At 51.7% G+C, this 19850-nt stretch overlaps 1 protein-coding gene across 1 annotated transcript in view; it reads left to right on the top strand.

Annotated features, from left to right (window-relative positions):
• The first annotated feature begins 8035 nt into the window (after window positions 1-8035).
• The window catches only part of LOC133356752 (collagen alpha-5(IV) chain-like), a 130337-nt gene continuing 118522 nt past the window's right edge, over window positions 8036-19850 (top strand). Inside the window, exons 1-2 of the mRNA XM_061574409.1 lie at window positions 8036-8445; window positions 19432-19612. Coding sequence (XP_061430393.1) covers window positions 19516-19612 — 97 coding nt within the window. The 5' untranslated portion in view covers window positions 8036-8445; window positions 19432-19515. The remainder of the gene's footprint in view (window positions 8446-19431; window positions 19613-19850) is intronic.

Genomic DNA, 19850 nt, shown 5'->3' with positions numbered 1-19850 from the left:
TACCGCCTTGGCTGTTGTTCCGCAGAGCGCCTGAGCGAGGCGGATGTGAGAAATTGAATCTCCTTGGGAAGCCCCTCGTAAATAATGCATCGCCCCCACTGGAATGAAATATTTGTGGCGCGTCGAATTATTCATGTTTTGGCCAAAAGCTGAGCCAAATGCTACCTCTTTGTTCTCACCTCTCTCTATTATTCAACATCCCAATTTTGTTCGAGAAGTGAATTGCCTCGCTCTCTCTCTCGTGTGTCTGGTGCGTGAGTGGCCGTTTTTCGCCAAAGCAACCGTCACCGCTACCCCCTTAACATTTATTTTTCTCTCTCTCCCCCGCAAAAGTTTTTAGAACGCGAATGGAAAACTCGGATTAAAAATGCGCGAATGCATCATCTGCTTTGATATATTTCGATTTAAAGCTTTCGTGACTGCAGGGATTCATCTTCTTGGTTCTTTCGGTAAAGTCGCGTAGAAGGGAAGTAATAAAATAATAAAAATAAAACATAATAAAATATTATATTTTAGTATATTTTATTTTATGATTATATTTTATTATGTTTTATTTTTGTTATTTTATTACTTCCCTTCTACGTGACTTTACCGAAAGAACCAAGCAGATGCTTTGATCAATTTATCTCAAGTGTTTCGGTGCTGCGGTGAAGCGATGGTGACAGCCGTCGGGTGCTCGTGGCACCCTGGGCTGTTAGGGGGTGCAGTGGTGCCGCCGTAGTTAGCACACAGTGCCGTGACACCCGGCGAACCAGAGTTGATTCCCAGCCACAGTTCACGTCGGTGGAGATGGATATCCAAACCATAATCTAAATCACCAACGTGGCGAGGTGTGGTCACGTCACCCCCGTGATTCACGCGGCATGGGGAAGCCTTCATCCAGCAATGAATTGACAACGCGCTGTATGTCTATTACCTCTACTATAGGAAGACAACGATGGCTAATTCATTAAAGAAAATTGTTCGTGCGGTTATTTGTTTTGTAACAAGTTAAAGTGCTGTTGTTGTTGGGGTGGCTTATGGCCAATGGAATAAATATGAGGGAGGCAGAACAAAAGATAAAATGTTGTTTTTTTACAAACAAGGAATGGGTGTTTTTTCGGTAAAGTCACGTAGGTAAAAAAATATAAACTAAAATTAATAAAAGTAAAATAAAAATCACGACGTTTCGGAGGCAACGCAAGCTTCCGTCTTCAGGTGGCACCGTCACAGCACGATAGAGTGGCAGCCCACGGAGGAACGACCCGCTCGAGAAAGTCTCCCCCTCCCGCAGAGACGGAGCAATAAAAATCACCAAGAGCCAGACGGATCGCTTCATCTCAACACCACGAGAGATGGCGACGGCTACGGGACTCCTCCATCTAACAGAAGATACATCACGGCTGCTGCTGCTGCAGCTGCCGATCATCGTGACGATGCTCGTGCCAGATCATAACATCAGCTGCTTGACATGCAGCAACATGCCAAGCTACGCACAGTAGTAGTCGTAGTATCCCCATGTCACGCGTTTGACACTCCCCTTGCACTCGTAGCCGGCGACCAGGCCACACTCTGCCTTGCTTCACGTGGCCTCGCCTCGGATCGACTGCCACTCGGAAGGGTAAACAAGACCCCGGGGACATAATGGCTTGCAGATGTCAGCCGATTGCCCCTCCTCCTCATCCTCATCCTCCCCGGCCACGTTTGCCGCGCAGCGCCGAGCCAAAAGCGCCACGCCCGCCGGGGTTCGCGTGAGCTGCGGGGTTCGCGTGAGCGGCGGGGTTCGCGTGAGCGGCGGGGTTCGCGTGAGCTGCGGGGGTCGCGTGAGCGGCGACTCCTTCAAGTCCGACGCCGCCTTGCCCTCGCTGACGACAACAAAGTCGTCCACCGCCACTGGGAAACGCGTTGGCAGACTGGGGACACGTTTACATAGCAGCACGCAACGGCGTGTGCGTGTGTGCGCGTGTGTGCTATCTCCCTCGTCTGGTATACAGGAGGTCGTGCGTGGGTTCGATCCCGACCCTGACGCCTGCTGTATATTTGGGTTTTGCGTGCCTCTCTCTCATCATCATCACGGTGGCTAGGAGATGTTAACTACCTCGCCTGGTATACAGGAGGTCGTGGGTTCGATCCCGACCCTGACGCCTGCTGTAGATTTAGGGTTTGCGTGTCTCTCTCTCTCATCATCATCACGGTGTCTAGGAGATGTTAACTACCTCGGCTGGTCTACAGGAGGTCGTGGGTTCGATCCCGACCCTGACGCTTGCTGTACATTCGGGGTTTGCGTGTCTTTCTCTCATCATCATCCCGGTGGCTTCTTCTTCTTTAGTGCTGCCTAACGGCGTGTGCGACTTCACGATGATATTGGTCCCGGTCTAGCACGGCGTGTAGAGTTTGTGCTGTTGTTAATTGTAGCCATGTTTTGATGTTACTGAGCCATGTGGTTTTTGGCCGTCCTGGTCGTTTTTTCCCTTCGATTTTTCCTTCCAGGATTTGCTTTAATAGCTGGTATTTGTGGTCGTTTCGGGCAATGTGGCCTAGGTAGTAACACTTCCTGCTAATGATGGTCTTCAGCAGTTGCCTGTCAGTGCCCATATCTTGCAGAACTTGTGTATTGGTGGTTTTGGCTGTCCATGGGATTTTCAGCATTCTTCGATCCCGGTGGCTAGGAGATGTTAACTATCTCGCCTGTTTTACAGGAGGTCGTGGGTTCAATCCCGACTCTGACGCCTGCTGTACATTTGGGGTTTGTGTGCGTCTCTTTCTCCCCGTGGCCACTTGGATTGTTTTCTCCGGTTCTTCCCTCCGCGTTCAGAATCAACATCACGCGTTTAGAGTTTAGAGCTATTTTGGCTGCTACGCATTTCCACGTCATGAAAAGCTACTTCGTTGAGCTATCATTTGCGGCCAGGTCGCTTCAGAAAAAGAGCTCTACAAGAACAACAACAACTAAAAGTGTATAATTTAGCGCGTGCGTGTTGCTCACAGACGGCAGGAGGGCATAGCGCGTGCGTGGCCATGCGGCCGCCACGCTGCTGCGTCTTTGTAGGCCCCGACGGTCTGATGGGATGACCCGAGTTGTTGTTTTTGGCTCGGTGGCCTCGTTAAACGATGATACCGTCTGTACGCACGTTGAACTTCTTTCGCGCCGTACGTAGCCGACAGTGCTCATCGGAGGTGCGGGGGGGGGGAAGGACAACAAACTAAACGCAATAAGCACAAAAAAAAAATCTGTTTTCAATGTTGATTTAAAAGCACATAACTCCAGTGGCTTTCCCGATATCGGAAGCGAAGAGCGTTCCAGACGGGCCGCAGAAGCGCCATCGCGGCTGCCCGTCTTAGTCCGATGGCCAGCCAAAGAAGCCGCTACGACAACCCGGCCACACGTTCAGCTCTGCCGAGTTGGTGGTCACGGCAATGCTGAGAGCACCGCGCGTGTAAAATCTGGTGGCCACCTGACTTGCGTGCGAGGCTTGACGTGGGCGTCGTGCCTCCCTGCTGCTTGCGCGCGGGGTCAAACGGAGACCGCTGGCGAACACCGTGGAGTTCTCATCGATGACCCCCACCACTGCGACTTTGACCTCTCGAGAAAACCTAACGGAGCTTCCATCCACCGCTTCAGGACGGCAACTCATCACCGCGCCACGCACGCATCCCCCCTACGGCACGCGTGTGGGATTGAAGGCAACCCACGCGGTGCGGCATGCGGCCCACCGGGACCAGGCGACCGCATCCGACTGGCGCGCTCTCTCCGGCGCACCTAGCGGGATTAGTCGCGGCTGACTCCCGAATGCTATCGAATGGCTCACAGAAGTTGAGCTTGGACGCGTGACTTGCACGCATACTCGCCACACGCCAAGGAGGGGAAAGCCGCTTGCGTTTCTCACTGCGAGCGCCGCCTTCGTCGTGAACATTTTGACAGCGAAAAATTGGCGACGGTGTCGCAGGTATTTCCACATTTGGAGGAAATAGATTCACGGCCAAAGGAATAAGTCGGTCGCCGACGAGCCAAAGGTCACTCGCATTCATTACTTCGTCTCGAGTATCGCCCCTGTTTACCAAATTCTGCGATTGAATACATTTTGTGAGAGCAACAGCGAAACTCGCAAAAGGCCGCAACTGCAGCAGCGATTTACAGCATCACACACTTTGAGATAATATTTGGTTGGTTATTATTTATATTTATATACATTATAGAAGGCATACTCATACTAATAACGGACTGCATGGGAGGCAAGGAATGGCAACACATCGAGGATATCCGCCACTGAGGAGACAGACTGACAGAATCAGTTTGTGTGCAGGCGCTCTGTGTATTGTGCAATGTTAGGAGTGTGAGAATGTTGTGGCGGATTTCGGGTGGCCTTCATCCAGCAGTGGATCGACCATGGCGTAGCCACCACCGCTCCGGCTTCGATGCCGAGTGTCGACTGAAGTCACAGCGACCGTGAGTGTGTCGTGTTCGACTCGCTCACCCGTCCTCGCTGGACATCTGTGCAACAAAAACAGCAAAAGAGCTTCACGTCTCATCGGATTCCTCCTCCTCATCGTCCTCTCGCAAGTCTCAACAAAATTCTGATTCAGTCTTCACGCTGCTGGGCTTCGGTTTGTTGTTGTTGTTGAGCGAACGGCGACGTCGCCTTGGGGGTGACGCCCGCATGGCACGGCCACCACGTGAGGCTTCGCCATTTTCTTGTCGGGAATGTGTCCGTGTGTCCCACGAAAGACGCTACCAGCCACGCGGGAGAGAAACGTCGGACCCGTCCCGTGCCAACGCGACGCGCGCTTACAGGACTGCGACAACGGACACGGTCGAGGCTTCCCGCAAAAAAAATAGATGGCGTAAAATATATCAATGTGTCGTTAAACCCACCGCCACCCGACACGGCCAAATGAGTGAGGTGTGTCACGTAAACAGAACACGCCAATTGGTCAGCGGTACAGCGACGCGCCGGCGTGTCGGAGAGTAAAAACCCCATCGTAAATTAGGGACAATATTTGGGTCGCGAAAGCCAACGCGTTCAACCGAAGGGCGAGGTGCCTCCGTTTTCCCTGCGCAGCGCGAGCCGTCGTGGGGGGGAGGGGTGTGGGTGCAAGAGAGATCGGTTCCCCCGTTGGCATCGAGAAAACTTTCCGAGTCGAAGGAGACCTTTATAGAGGGAATGGGGAGCTTCTGTGAGGTCGAGCAGCCAAGTCACAGCACGATCGAGGTGGCCACATCCCAGACGTGGTCCATGTGTTGCGGTGAAACTTCGGAACGCAAGTCCCGGGCATTGTATAATGAGCGTACGCGCGCGCGCACTCGCCGGACAGATATTTATTTGATGAGCGTCCAAAGCAGCGTGACTGTACTTGCTATTCATAGGAACATTTGATCATAAAGCAAATCTAGATATGTTTTTGTTCTGTTCCAAGTGGCAAATACAGTTTCTAATAAAAACATTTTAAAATGTCCCTTCCTGGATGTTACGTGCCATTCTTTGAATGGATCCCAGCGCTATGTGTGTCTGTGTGTGTCTGTGTATGTCTGTGTGTGTGTGGCTGTATAGCGGTAGTGTAGCGGTTAGCGCTAAGCTGCGCTATGAACCTGGCAACCCGGGTTCGATTCCCGCTCACGGCCAACACCGGTGACGATTATTTGAACCGGTCCTGGGCCTCCCCTATGTCGACTCAGCCTCAAATGAGCACCTGGTGCGATGTGTAAACATCGCCACCTGGGGAGCCAAAGGTGGCCAGGCGTGGTGATGGCAACCCACCTCCTGAGGTGCCGTGACGACCTTCATAGGTGCTCGCTAACAGCACTTGCCCCAACAGTCCGTTAAAGCTACACGGGGGATCTTTGTCTTTGATGTGTTTTAACTCTTCCATCTGCGATACAATTGTCGCTGGGACAACTTCAACTATTAGCGTCTCCCTCGCATAGAGAATTTGAGCCAAAGTAGATGTGTTTTTTATTATATCATTTTTTCTATAAACATTACGTGACTTTACCGAAAGAACCAGAGAATATGGATTCCTGCAGTCACGAAAGCTTCAAATCAAGATTGAATCGTTGTGTTTACAAACATGCTCAGTTTGCAAGTGAAACACACACACACACGCACACAGATAATCTCTACAATTGAATCGCATTTGCAACACGTCACCTTCATCCACACACCGTCACGTGATGCCTGTCTAATGGCACAAGTGTCAATAGGGACTGGAAATGATGTCAGTTCGAGGCAAACGTCTGCGCACTATTAAATGATCGTTCTCTCAAACTTGCAACAAGCGCCATTCACGCGTGCACGTCCAGGCTATAACAGAGGCACACTCCGTGATCAATGGACGCATCCCCGATACATCGCCAAATCTCGCGGGCTGAGCTCCCGTGTGGCACCAGCGACGAGATCGTGAATGGAATGAGCAAGGCAGGTTCGGGTTTCTTTATTGGAGGGCAGCGGCAGATCGCAACCCACCCCCTTCCTCATCCTACTCCAAACACACAGCAGGCGCCACATATCTCGCCTGGTATGCGGGAGGTTCGTGGATTCGATCCCGAGCCTGAAGATGCCTGTTGTGTATTTGGAGTTTGCGTGTCTCTCTCTCATCATCATCAGCACGGTGGCAACGATATGTTAACTACCTCGCCTGGTATACAGGAGGTCGTGGGTTCGATCCCGACCCTGAAAATGCCTGTTGTGTATTTGTAGTTTGCGTGTCTCTATCTCATCATCATCACGGTGGTAAGGAGATGTTAACTACCTCGCCTGGTATACAGGAGGTCGTGGGTTCGATCCCGTGTCTGAAGATGCCTGTTGGGTATTTGGAGTGTGCGTGTCTCTCTCCCCGTGGTCGCGTGGATTTGTCTCGGGGTCCTCCCGGTTTTTCCCTCCACATTTACAAAACATGCGTTTAGACTATTAAGATGATTTTACTGCTAGAAATGTCAAAACGATAAACCCTGCCTGTAACAGACTGTCGGGGCAAGTGCTTGCTAGCGAATTCTACCGCTCCCCACACACACGCACGCACACACGCGTACACGGGCAAGCCAGCCAGCAAACTTCAAAAGCACTCCCATCACCCCGGTATGCCAGATCCCGCCTCTCAGCTCCTTCCGGGGATGCATCGGTGATTCCGAGTGTGCGTGTGAGTGCGTGGGTGGGTGGGTTGGTTGAACGGGTGTACATGCGGGTGAGTGGGTTGGTGAATGTGCGTGCGTGCGGTGAGTGAGTGGGTTGGTGAGTGAGTGAGTGTGTTGGTGAGTGAGTGGGTTGGTGAGTAGGTTGGTGAGTGAGTGGGTTGGTGAATGAGTGAGTGGGTTGGTGAGTGAGTGAGTGGGTTGTTGAGTGAGTGGGTTGGTGAGTGAGTGGGTTGGTGAGTGGGTTGATGAATGAGTGAGTGAGTTGGTGAGTGAGTGAGTGGGTTGGTGAGTGAGTGAGTGATTTGGTGAGTGAGTTGGTGAATGAGTGAGTGGGTTGGCGAGTGAGTGGGTTGGTGAGTGAGTGGGTTGGTGAGTGGGTTGGTGAATGAGTGAGTGAGTTGGTGAGTGAGTTGGTGAGTGAGTGAATGGGTTGGTGAGTGAGTGAGCGGGTTGGTGAATGAGTGAGTGGGTTGGTGAATGAGTGAGTGAGTTGGTGAGTGAGTGGGTTGCTGAGCGAGTGAGTGGGTTGGTGAATGAGTGAGTGGGTTGGTGAGTGAGTGAGTGGGTTGGTGAGTGAGTGGGTTGGTGAATGAGTGAGTGGGTTGGTGAGTGAGTGAGTGGGTTGGTGAACGAGTGAGTGGGTTGGTGAGTGAGTGAGTGGGTTGGTGAGTGAGTGGGTGAATGTGCGTGCCTGGTGGAGTGAGTGCGAGACGGGATTCTCCCGTCAGTTGGAAGCCGCCGGGTCTAGGTGGTGGTGGTGGTGGGGGTTGGAGCGTCTCCGTATTGGCCGCATGTGGAGCAGCAATCCCAGCACGACTGCGCTTGCCGCTGGAGGGAGGAGGGGGGCGGTTGGGGGCGTGGGGTGCAGCGGGGGGCTTCAGGTCACTTGCGGACCCGCGCGCGCCCTAATTGGGGCAGCAACGGGAAACGTGGAACCGGGCGGGCTCGGCAGAGCGAGAGACGCCCCGCGGGTAGAAGGAGAAGCAGAAGCAGCAGCGGCGGAGGCCACGGATTTAGTGAGCTGAGCGCTCTGTTGCTGGAACCGCGGCCGCGCCTTGAGGGCTCTGCCGAGGGCGTGCGGGGTGCGCCGACTCCGTCTCTCGCTCGCGGTGGGGGGAGGTGCAGCAGCAGCAGCCCCGGGCGCTTTCAACATTTCTGGGGTTGTTCCCTTCGGAAGCCGCGACTCCAACTCGGCAAACAGCAACGAGAGGGGAGCGGGAGGAGCGCCGCTCGCTCGGCACCGCGCGGACTGCGAGATCAGCTCGATCCCCACCGCCTCCTCCTCTTCATCCTCCTCCTCCTGCCGGCTTCGTCCCTAGCTGTTGTCCCTTCGCATGGTGAGCGCCCCCCCCCCGAGCCCCCGTCCCCCCCTCTAGAGAGTTTGCAACAGGACTTGTCCGCAGCCCCTTTCAGTTTAGCCTCTTGCTTTGTGTGTGGAGGTTTTTTTTTTGTGCGTTTACGTTACCGGCGCGTGCTGCGTAATCATCGCCAAGGAGCACGCGGGAGAGACTTCGTCGTCGGGTTCGTGCGGTTGTTGGCAGCGAGTGAAGTGTGTCTTACGTTGTTTGCGAAAGGAAGACGCGTGAGTTGTGAAGCTCCGTCTTGCTGTCATCATCATCAGCAGCATCATCATCAGCAGCATCATCATCATCAGCAGCATCATCATCATCAGCAGCAGCAGCATCATCATCATCAGCAGCAGCAGCAGCATCATCATCAGCATCATCATCATCAGCATCATCATCATCATCAGCAGCATCATCATCATCATCAGCAGCATCATCATCAGCAGCAGCATCATCATCAGCAGCAGCATCATCACCAGCAGCAGCAGCATCGGAATGTAATTATCTTCATCATCATCATCGGCCATGGCTGATCCACTGCTGGATGAAGGCCTCCCCAAGCCACTGCCCGCAATCTCTCTACGAGCCTGCTAGCACCTGCACACAAACTGACTTACCCGCTCCATCTCCCCCGTTGGACGTGGGGAGATGGAGCGCCACAGAGCGTTCCGTCCCTTGGAGGCTAACTCAGTCACTCGCTTTCTCCTGCCTATCCTGCATGAAATCAGCAACCACCCCCCCTGCCTAGCCACGTGTGCTGCCCAATCCCGCACACTTTGCTGGATGCAGAATCCGGAGTTTTGTTGACGGCATTGACCCGCACGTTTTCTCCAACCCACGCGTTCCTCTTCTATGGCTCTCGGTGGAATTCAGCATCAGAATCTTGGCTTCGACTGGAGGAATCCGATGAGCTTTGCTGCTCTTTGTCACAAGATGTGCAGTCGTTGCAAGCATGCATCTCTATATATCCCTCTGCTTCTTTGCACAATATGTTATGCTTAGGCGGTGTTTCTCAACCAAGTGTCAATTGCAGATAGAAACACGCACCCCCGATTATAAAGAAACCAGAGCTTACCTAACTAGATGTAATACGATACACAGCATTGGCTCTTTGACGCTTAGGATTAACGTCGTATGAAAATTGTGATAGGCGCCAATATAAATGTTAAATAATATAATGGCAGCAATAATGATGATTGTGATGTTCATGCATACCTGCCAACCCCTTATCAGTGTCCTACTTTATTACAGACCAATTGGTCACCCCGTACCATTATACATCTCAACGTTCATCCTGCAAAGTCCCATCACAAGGGAGAAACACAAACAAATAGATAAAAAATATGTTACGAAACAAAGACAGTTTTATGAATTAATTTGAATGATTGGTGTCAATGATGCGACTTATCATGCTACTGTCTGAGATCTTGCATGCTGATGCTGCTGCTTGCTTTTATTTGGCCGTATACATATTTTTGCCCGTATTGAGACGGCTGTACGTACGCCTTATGGACCTGAAAACGAAATTTCCCTGTACAAGAATACGGGCAAACCGTATGGATTGACAGGTTTGGATGATGTTCCATGTTGCGATTTTAAGATAATTCGCGAAAGTAGTACGAGTAGAAACAACAGTTCACCTGCCCAGGTTTTAAATAACCGTGCAAGGGACTCCGCTTTCCCCCAGGACTGGGCATTTTAAACCCACAACGCCAATGTTATTGCACGCAATTTGGCCTGTCAGCCACGTAATTACCACAAGGGCACTGCAGACTTGACAGAAAGGGCGATGAATATTTGGATAAAATAATAATGACGAAGTTAGTAAACTCGTCGCTGGATGAAGGCCTCCTCCGCATGCCGTGTCGGTCATTGGTCATTGTTTGACCATACTTCACCACTTTGGTTTAGTGCCTATTGGTGAAGGTAGGGGGGCCGGGGGAGGAGGGGGCTGGAAGCACCCAGGAGCGGTTTCGAATAATCGTGACCGAACTCAGATCGTCAGGTGGAGAGGCGCGTTACCAATTGAACCGCCGCTCCATCCCGATTGTTCATCGTCAATCACTCTGCGACTCTTTCTCATCTTGCCAAGAGTCCGTTGTGTGTTGAGGTAGTAACGTCGGCGCAAGTGAAACGAGGCTGTGGTGCGGTGCTTAGCGTCGCTTGCTTGGAGCTTGATTAAGAGAAGTTCACTCCCCCTTGGGGTCTACAAATCCCTTCCTGGACTCGCCTCCACCGTGACTCGCCACGCTTGCCTCTCTCTACGTGTCGCCTCCTCGTCCTCTACGTTCTCAGTCTTTGCTCTCTCGCTCTCTGTTCCTCCTCCTCCTCCTTGAGCTCAATCCACGCGTTCGCTCTTTCTCTCTTCTGGGACCCCTTCACTGGAACAAACTTCCCCTCCACATTAAACAGGCACCTACGCTCGCTAGTTTTCATGCTCCACACTCAAAACTCACTTACTGTCTCTCACTAACCCCACGACCTCTTTAATCTCTCCCTCGTAACCACCACCATTCCTCTTCATATTCTCATGATATGGCTGTCACTCATTCCCCATTCATTCAATCCATTCGTCATAATTTACTGTCATCAATTTCACTTTCGCCGAGTTCACGCGTCGCAGACTCGCCACCCATTGCCTCTTGTCATCCATTTCCTTCGCCCCATCTCCACCGTGTGTAGCACCGTCGTTAAATCACCCGAAGGTAACGCACAAGAGGTCAGCCAAGCGAAGTAACCGAGTGCTGCAATGGGACGGGGGCAACGGCGACCACCAAAATAAGTAAACAAACTTCACAGGCATCGCTGTCTTCTCGAAAGACCTGTTCTTCACCTGAGGACGGCTGCCTGCGTTGTGGCCGAAACGTCGTGAGAATTATTTTATTATGTTTTATTTTTATAATTAGATTATTTCCATTCTACGTGACTTTACCGAAAGAACCAAGAAGAGGCATCGCTTCGTTTCACCCCGAACAGTCGCGGGCACCGTTCCGGACATTTATTTTGGCACGCAGCCTCCACCTCGCCTTGTTTTATCATCCTGATGCCGCAGCGGTATGCCTGGTGGTGGTTGCTCGCTTACAGCACTTACGCCAACAGTCCGTGGAGGCTGCACGCGGGGATGATTGTCTTTGGCGGTGTTTGGGGAGCGGTGGTGCCGCGGTTAGCGCCGCGCTGCGCTACGAACTCGGCGACGCGAGTTCGATTGCCGCTCGCGTCGAACAGCGGTGACGATTATCTGAACCGGTCCTGGGCCTCCGCTAGGTCGACTCAGCCTCGAATGAGTACCTTGTGCGGTGTTTAAATATTACAACTAGGGAGACAAAGGCGGCCGGGCGTGGTGTTGCCCACCCACCCCCTCATTTGCCGTTACAGCCTTCATAGGTGCTCGCTTACAGCACTTGTCCTAACAGTCTGTTAAGGCTACACGCGGGATCTTTGTCTCTGTGGTAGTGTGTGTGTGTGGAGTGCAAAAACACACGTGAGAATAGTGCTTCGGCTCACCAGATGTCCTGAATGCCCTGAGTATTCAGCAGAATCGGGTACAATAATACAGGATTATGATAGACAGGCATACCTTGCACTGGAGTGGTAGTGCCTTGTGTCGATGATCCCTACTACAAACCAGCTTAGAAGCGTTCCGGAAAAACATCGAGCGAGAAAATGTTAAGCCCCGGTTCTAGTTCGCGTCGAACAGCTGCAATTTGCAAAACAGGGAGATTCGAGCACGAGCACCTGCGAACCTTGGAACCCGCGAATTTGCTAATTTGTGAACTTCTGAACTTACAAACTTCCGAACCTGCGCAGCGAGCGAGACCGCATGGGCGACTACTCGGTTGCTTATCGGATCGGTGCTCCCCCTGCCGCTGATGGTCCTTCCATGCCCGGCTCGTGCCAGAGTCGCCCGTGACCCCGCGGCCCAAGCGTCGCCCGGGATGATTTCGTGCGGCTCCATGGATGACCGAGCGGCCGACACTCGAGGCGGCGTCGTTTTCATGAGCGCAGCCCAGGCGGCAAACGAGCGAGCGAGCGGGATTAGAGTCACCTCTGACCTCTCTCAACCGCCGAGCTCACGCATGAAATGCCGTACACACGCACACACAGACACGCGCGCGTGTGCCCGTTTTGTAAAACGCTGTTAAACTTCTAAACGATCTTTTCTTTTCCAATCGCATTCCTCTCGGGCTATCGGCGTCACGTCACGGGGCTAAGGAATGCCAATTCGTAGCTCGCGCAGAGAGCAGTGTAACATCACCCCACGTTAGAGAGCAGCCCGTGGAACATGATATCGCAGAACTACTGCTGAGGTCCCCTTTAATTGCCTCTCGTTCACACGAGGTGGGGCTGCAACCTCCTCACACGCCCTCGGTGTCGGAGTGATTGCAGCACCCCCTGTCATTTTGAATTCCTCTCTGAAGCTCCCACAGCCCATAAACTCCAGGGTGGGCACTTTGCGATCTGCAGCCTGTCCAGATTTCCGGTAAAATTCCATCGGTCGTGAAGTAAACCTTTTTTTTTAAATCACAAATCTGGGAGTGGCAGGTGACCGGGGATGCGGGCAGGGAGGAACGAGAGGCAGGCGATCCCGGTAGAGAGGTGCGCAAGTGAGCAGGCCGACAGGCACAGAGATGTACTGGCAGAAGGCCACACACATACACACACTTGCGTACGGACAGGCATACGTTAGCGACAGGAAGACGGGCAGACGTACTGTATAGGGGAGCGTTCAAGTCGGACAAAAAAGCCTTTCGCATTCTCGCGGTTAAAAAGGCCCCACCGTGCCAGCTTGCCTCTTTAACAAAAAAGAAACAATTCCTCGGTGATTGTGCTCGAGTGTGAGAGCCGGCACCGTCATGCAAGGAGAGGGCATTCACACAACGGGCCCCGTGCCCTTCACGCCGTGGGGTTAGGGGTGCCACGGTGGCGAGATGTTAACTACCTCCCTTGGTATACAGGAGGTCGTGAGTTCTATACCGACCCTGACAGCCTGAATATTTAAAGTTTGCATGACTCTCTCTCTCTCCGTGGCCGCGTGGATTTTCCTCCGGGTCCTCCGGTTTTTCCCTCCAAATTTCGCTTCAACAACGTGGCGTTTTTGAGTGTTTGGCCGCGATACATTCACACGAGATGGTAAGTCACTTCGTTGAGCTATCATTTGAGGCCAGTTCACTTCTGAAAAAGAGCTATACAGCTCAGTGGGCCTTAGCTGGTAAAATTAAAAAATAGTTAAATCGTATTACACTATGAGACCTTATTTTTACCCTTTCAACTGGTACAAAAACTGACACCTTTATACAAGGGAGCATGTTTGCAATAACCACAACACAAGCAGTCAAAATGCAAACAAAAAGAAACAACTCTGATAATGATAATGATATGCACTTATCATTCTCAGAGTTGTTTCTTTTTGTTTGCATTTTGACGATCCTGTTGACCACACTTCAAAACCACCGCTGCTCAACATCGGCTGGTGAAGATTTGGGGAACGAGGATGGAGCCCGATTTCGCCACTGATGTGAGCCCCAGCTGGGAATCGAACACAGGCCCGCCGGATTCGTCGTGCGGCACACAAACGGTGGGCATCGTCAGCTCTGGTTAATCCACTGCTGGATGAAGGCCTCCTCTCTAAGACGCCTCCTCTCTATGACGCCTCCTGCGATGTAACATTCCACCCAGGACCCGCTCATGAACTGATTTCATTACTCCATCTCCTCGGTGGCCGCCACCAGCGAATCCTCATTTCCGATTTGATTTGTTTACGATTGCATTCTAAAACAAACCAAAAATCCACCATGTTCATTTATGCGTATTTAACGCGTGTAAGTGAAAAATACAATGCAATGAAAGACCCGGGTTTGTTGCAAAGACTCTGCAGCAACAAATCCCCCCCACCCACCGCGACAATGGTGTCAAAGCAACCACACCCACTTCCCGCAGAGGCAGACGAAGCACAACAACAAACCCAACATCAGACGGGCAGTCGCACGTGGCTCGGAGTAGACCCATTGTGCTCCTCCCGCGTGGTGCCGGGAGCCCCCGTTGAGGCCTGACTCTGGGTGGAGTTGGTAGCCTCCGTTGGGGCCTGACCCTCAGTGGAGTTGGGAGCCCTCGTTGAGGCTTGACCCTCAGTGGAGTTGGGAGCCCCCGTTGAGGCCTGAACCTCAGTGGAGTTGGGAGCCCTCGTTGAGGCTTGACCCTCGGTGGAGTTGGGAGCGTTCGTTGGGGCCTGACTCTCAGTGCAGTTGGCAGCCTCCGTTGGGGCCTGATCCCCTCGATGGAGTTGGCAGCCCCCGTTGAGGCCTGGACCTCGTTGGGTTGAACCGCGGTCGGTGCGACGGCTGCGGTGACCGCACGCCGTCCTCCCGGCGAGCTCCGTGGTCTCTGCAGCGGCGAGTCTCCTTGATGTGACCGCACTCTTTTGTATTATTCGTAGTTTTTTAGATCAGAAGAAACACAAAAATGCTCGCTTGTTCGGCACTTTGTTTGTGTTCATCGTGTCGGTTTTTGTTTGTTTTAATACGATTTTTTTTTACATTGACACAATTTTTTCCCGTGCAACAGACCCCCATTGTGGACTGTGTTCACAGACACAACAACAAAAATACACCCTCAAATACTCATTGCTCCATCCCCTTCCCCTCCCTGGCCCCGCTTCTCTCTCATCTGCGCCGCGCTCGCATGCCGCGGCATCTTGCTTCTATTACAAAGAACACGTGGCCGGCAGAGGCTACGCAGGGCAAAGGCGCGAGATCGCACGCATGCCGCGAAGGATGATTTTCTTTGAGAAATTGGTTTATTTACTTACTTTGTACAACCACCCAAATTGCATCCTGATTGTGTTAACGGTGCCGTTTAATGAAACGGAAAATCCATTCAGAACTCTTGCCGAGCAGGGCTACCTCCCATGGTAGAGAATGGCACACGGAAGCGGATATATCAGAACGACTTCTGAAATACCAGATTTGAAGTGTTCGTGACTGCAAGGATTCATACTCTATGGGTTTTTCGGTAAAGTCACGTAGTTAAAAATTAAATAAATGAAGAACAACCAAATTAAATCACGACGTTTTGGAGGCAACACAAGCTTCCGTCTTCAGGTGGAACTAATTTTGCTGTGACGGTTCCACCTGAAGATGGAAGCTTGTGTTGCCTCCGAAACGTCGTGATTTAATTTAGTTGTTTTTGCATTGATTTGTGTTTTATTTTTAACTACGTGACTTTTCCGAAAAAACCATAGAGTTCTGAGATACCTACAAGCGAATCTCTTATCTGCACTGGGCGACATAATTTCCCCATACACCCTGTTAAAGTAACGTTTGGCGCCTGATCGTCAAATCAATTTCTATACGGCATGTATTTTATTCATTCTAAAAGATGGAATTTCTCCAAACTTAAGTGCAGAGACGTTTAACGCGATATGCTCTTTTTTGTATCGCAATTGGAGAGAGGGCTGAGACGGTCAACTCAACGCAGGCGGATAAAACTTGCATTGGGACCCAGCATCTCAGCAATGCCAGCTGATCGGCGCTCTGACCTCTGAGCCGCCCGGTGACCTCTCAAGACTAAACGTGCTTTTTTGTCCGATTGACTTGGTGTAAGTTGTTTAGATTCTCCAGCCGCTACATGCGGTGGCAAGATAACCCTGCAGGATGGCCATTATTTGTGCTTGGTTATATTTTAAAATATTATTTTACACAAGGCAAATATTTTTAAATGGCCTAAACACGTTGTTTTTTTTTGTCAATTTTCCACGTCGTTTTTGGTGGAACCATTCAAACCTTTTTTAGCAGAATATCAGGCGAAATGTCACATGCAGCTGACACAGGAATTGGGGCCAAAGCAATTCTCTGTGCTAAAGCAACCACAGGGCTGTACTTATCGCTGTTAAAAACCCAGTTAGTGGTGGAAGTTACACATTCATGTGGCTATAGTCATAAAATCATACTGTAGGTACACCACACTTGACTTCACACCAAGTTAAAGCTACCAAATGTCTTGCTTTGACCGGAACGGTCCTGGGTGGTTTCAAGAAGGTTATCCCGGTGTCCTAAAAGCATTTGAGAAAATTCTGGATGTTGTCCTCTGTTTAAATATTGTTGGCGTCGTGCTCCATTCACGTCACGGGCGAATCGTGGTGCTGATTGATTTGAAGCTTTCGTGACTGCAGGAATCCATACTCTTTGGTTCTTTCGGTAAAGTCACGGAGGTAGAAAAATAAAACAAAAAAAGAATAAATCACGACGTTTCGATCGCAAGACAAGCGGTCGTCCTCAGGGGGAAAAAATAATCCAGCAGTGGAACTGCTGAACCAGCTGGTTCAGCCCCTCCCACTACAGTAGTAGTGGGAGGAGCTACCTGAGTCGTGGGAGGGGCTACCTGAGTCGTGGGAGGGGCTACCTGGGTAGTGGGAGGAGCTACCTGAGTAGTGGGAGGAGCTTCCCGAGTAGTGGGAGGCGCTACCTGAGTCGTGGGAAGGGCTACCTGGGTAGTGGGAGGAGCTACCTGAGTAGTGGGAGGCGCTACCTGAGTCGTGGGAGGGGCTACCTGAGTAGTGGGAGGGGCTGGCAGATGAAGGAGCTGCCGTGCTCACCACGTGTTTCGCTTGAGCCTCCCAGACATGTCGCAACTTTACACAACGTGGAACTGATGTCATGGCCAGAACCAGCTGGATATCACTCTGTGCCTATCAGTGGATTGTAAAATAGTGCAACATTAACTCTGGTGTGAATGCATTCGTTTATCCCTCCCTGGGGTCTATTTGAGTCGGTCGGTCCGTCTCTCGGCGAAAATTGGGCGCATTCTGTGACATTTTTGCAAACTACAAAATCCACGCAACAGTGCACACGGTTTGCGTTATCTACAAATCTCAAGGCCGCCGAGTGAATTTATCGTCAACGCTGCCAGCCTGAGCCCGACTTGAAACAAAAACGAAAGCAGGGGCGCTGGTATTTCATTCCGTCCGAGTGAAGGGGAGCGGGGGGGGGGCTGCCCGCTCGGCTCAGGTGCTACCGCTGAGAATCAGCGGAACGAAGTCGAGTCATTGGAACGCCGCCGGAGCGTCCGGGCCGAACTGAAATGCGGTGGAGCCACCCGGCCCGCCGTAAGTGGAAGCAGCTGGCGTCGAAACTTCGTTCCTGTGCGCGGGAGACGCGCGCTTGCTGAGCGACTTCGCGATCGACTTTGGACTCGATGGCGATGAGTCGCTCGGCGAGAGCGAGTTCGTGTTCGCAGAGAGACGGGGAGTGGGATGATGGCGCTTTGCACGTGGGCAGGGGGGGGGGGGTTGCGGATCGCGCCTCCGCTCAGCACTCCGTACCTCCCTCCGATTAGTGCGGTTGGCTAAGTACGGTGTGAAAGAAGTTCAACTTACGTACTTACGTTGTGCTGGTAGTCTGGCGTTACGGCACTAGTATTGCGTAATGTTATCAATGCAGCCACAATTCATCAATTTAACACCGAGTTATAATCCAACCTCGGGTTTCTTTTATCCTTTCCCGTTCCAATGATGTACGTGTACGTCATCAGATTTTCTTCCGTACACATACGGCATCGGAACGGAACTGGAATAAAAATAACGGAGACTCCCACAAGGCATTGTGGGAGATCGTACGGCACAATTTGGCATCAACTATCGGAGAGTGCGGTCATGTCGCTACAGTTCTCTGCAGTGAGTACAACGTCTTTAAATACAACGGTGCTATGCCTCTCTAAATAAAATTGACGCTGAGCCACTCGCCCGTTCCGAGATCCAGCGGTGAACGGGACCCACCCTGCAACTTGCAGATGTCTTGGAACGGCAAAGTGTTCAGATCACACTCACCGTCTGCAAGATAGCTCTTGGACTGACTACTTGCTCCCATCTCACCCTACTTCCTCTCTCTCTCTTCACGCGAGTAAGCAGTGGGAGGTCGCTGGTTCTCCGAAGCTGCCAACATCGTCTAGAATTTGATTCCTCACCGGCCATCTGTGCCTTCTTATCTTATCTTAACGTAATTTATATAGCGCCTGAAGCAAGGCGCTTGACAGAGAATTAACAGCGGCACAACATAAGAATGTACTGGTGGAGGTGGGAGATGAATGAAATGGATGAGAGGAAGCAGTGGGTGGCGATTCTGCGACGCGTGAATTCGGCGAAAGCGAAACTGATGACAGTAAACGATGACGGACGAATGACCGAATGAACGGGGAATGAGTGATCGCGATATGATGAGACTATGAAGAGGGAAATAGTAACGGTGGCGGTTACGAGGGGGGGATTGAGGGGTTAGCAAAAAGTTAGTTTTTTGAGTGAGTTAGGGAAAACTGGTGAGCCAAGGTGACCGTTTAATGCGGAGGTGCAAGTTTGTTCCAGCCCAGGTTCAAGAGTTGCCATTCCTTCTCTGCCTCTAAGCAATTGCCTCTCTCTCTCTACAAAAGGGCGTTTAGATGTGGGAGCATTGCAGCACAGCAGTGGAGTTGTCAATGCATGGCTGTATCAGAGGCTAAACTAAATAAATACATCAATTACCAGGCACGGGTTGGGACAAAATCGTCAGAAAAGAGGATGGCGTAAAGCGTTGGGAACGATGTGATGGTGTTGACGTGTTGGTGTTGATGTTTGTGTCGATGTTTGTGTTGACGCGTTTGTGTTGACGCGTTGGTGTTGACGTGTTGATGTTTGTGTTGACGCGTTTGTGTTGACGCATTTGTGTTGACGTGTTTGTGTTGACGTGTTTGTTGTCCTTCCCCCACACCTCTAATTAGCACGGTTGGCTACGTATGGTGTGAAAGAAGTTCAACATACATACGTGTGTTAAACACCAAGGGTATATCCAGTTAAGGGAGATGAAAGCCACCATTCGGGCTATAACATAAATCCAATTAGCGTTCTAAGTTACCGCAAAGAAAACACAAACCCCTGGGGGCAACCGACCGACTGCTTTCCCCTCGGCGTTTTCTGCGCGGCGATGGCAGTGGACCTTGGCTCTTGTCCCGCAGCAGGACGTCGTGCCGAGGCGTCCGAGGTGACAGAAGCAAGCTGGTGGTGGTGGTGGGGGAAGAGTCATCATCCCCGGGGAGGCGATGGCTGCACGAGAGGGACGACGCCGAGTCCTCCCGGCGGCGCTGTGCCTGTGTCTGCTGCTCGTTCGGGCCGCGGGGCTCGTTCCGTCGGTGCAAGGTGAGCGGACGGACACGGTTGCCACGCGGTCGTCAGAAGCCGCGGCTCTTCGCAGAAGGAACTCATTCGCGACGTCGTTGATCGAGGAGCGGCGTCTCGTATTCGCCACGTGCGTGCGTTGCGCGGCGATTGAAATATTGAGTTGTGGTTTTTCTTTTTCTTCTTACGACAGCATTCCCCCCCCAAAAAATTGTCCCTTCTTGTTATTTTACTTTGCCGACTCATATGGGGAGAGCAA

Source organism: Lethenteron reissneri, chromosome 55, assembly GCF_015708825.2.
Source record: "Lethenteron reissneri isolate LAM-NWPU_2019-01 chromosome 55, ASM1570882v1, whole genome shotgun sequence".
Classification (NCBI taxonomy): domain Eukaryota; kingdom Metazoa; phylum Chordata; class Hyperoartia; order Petromyzontiformes; family Petromyzontidae; genus Lethenteron; species Lethenteron reissneri.
The sequence above is the reverse complement of the archived record's forward strand: the minus strand, read 5'-3'. Positions and strand labels throughout refer to the sequence as shown.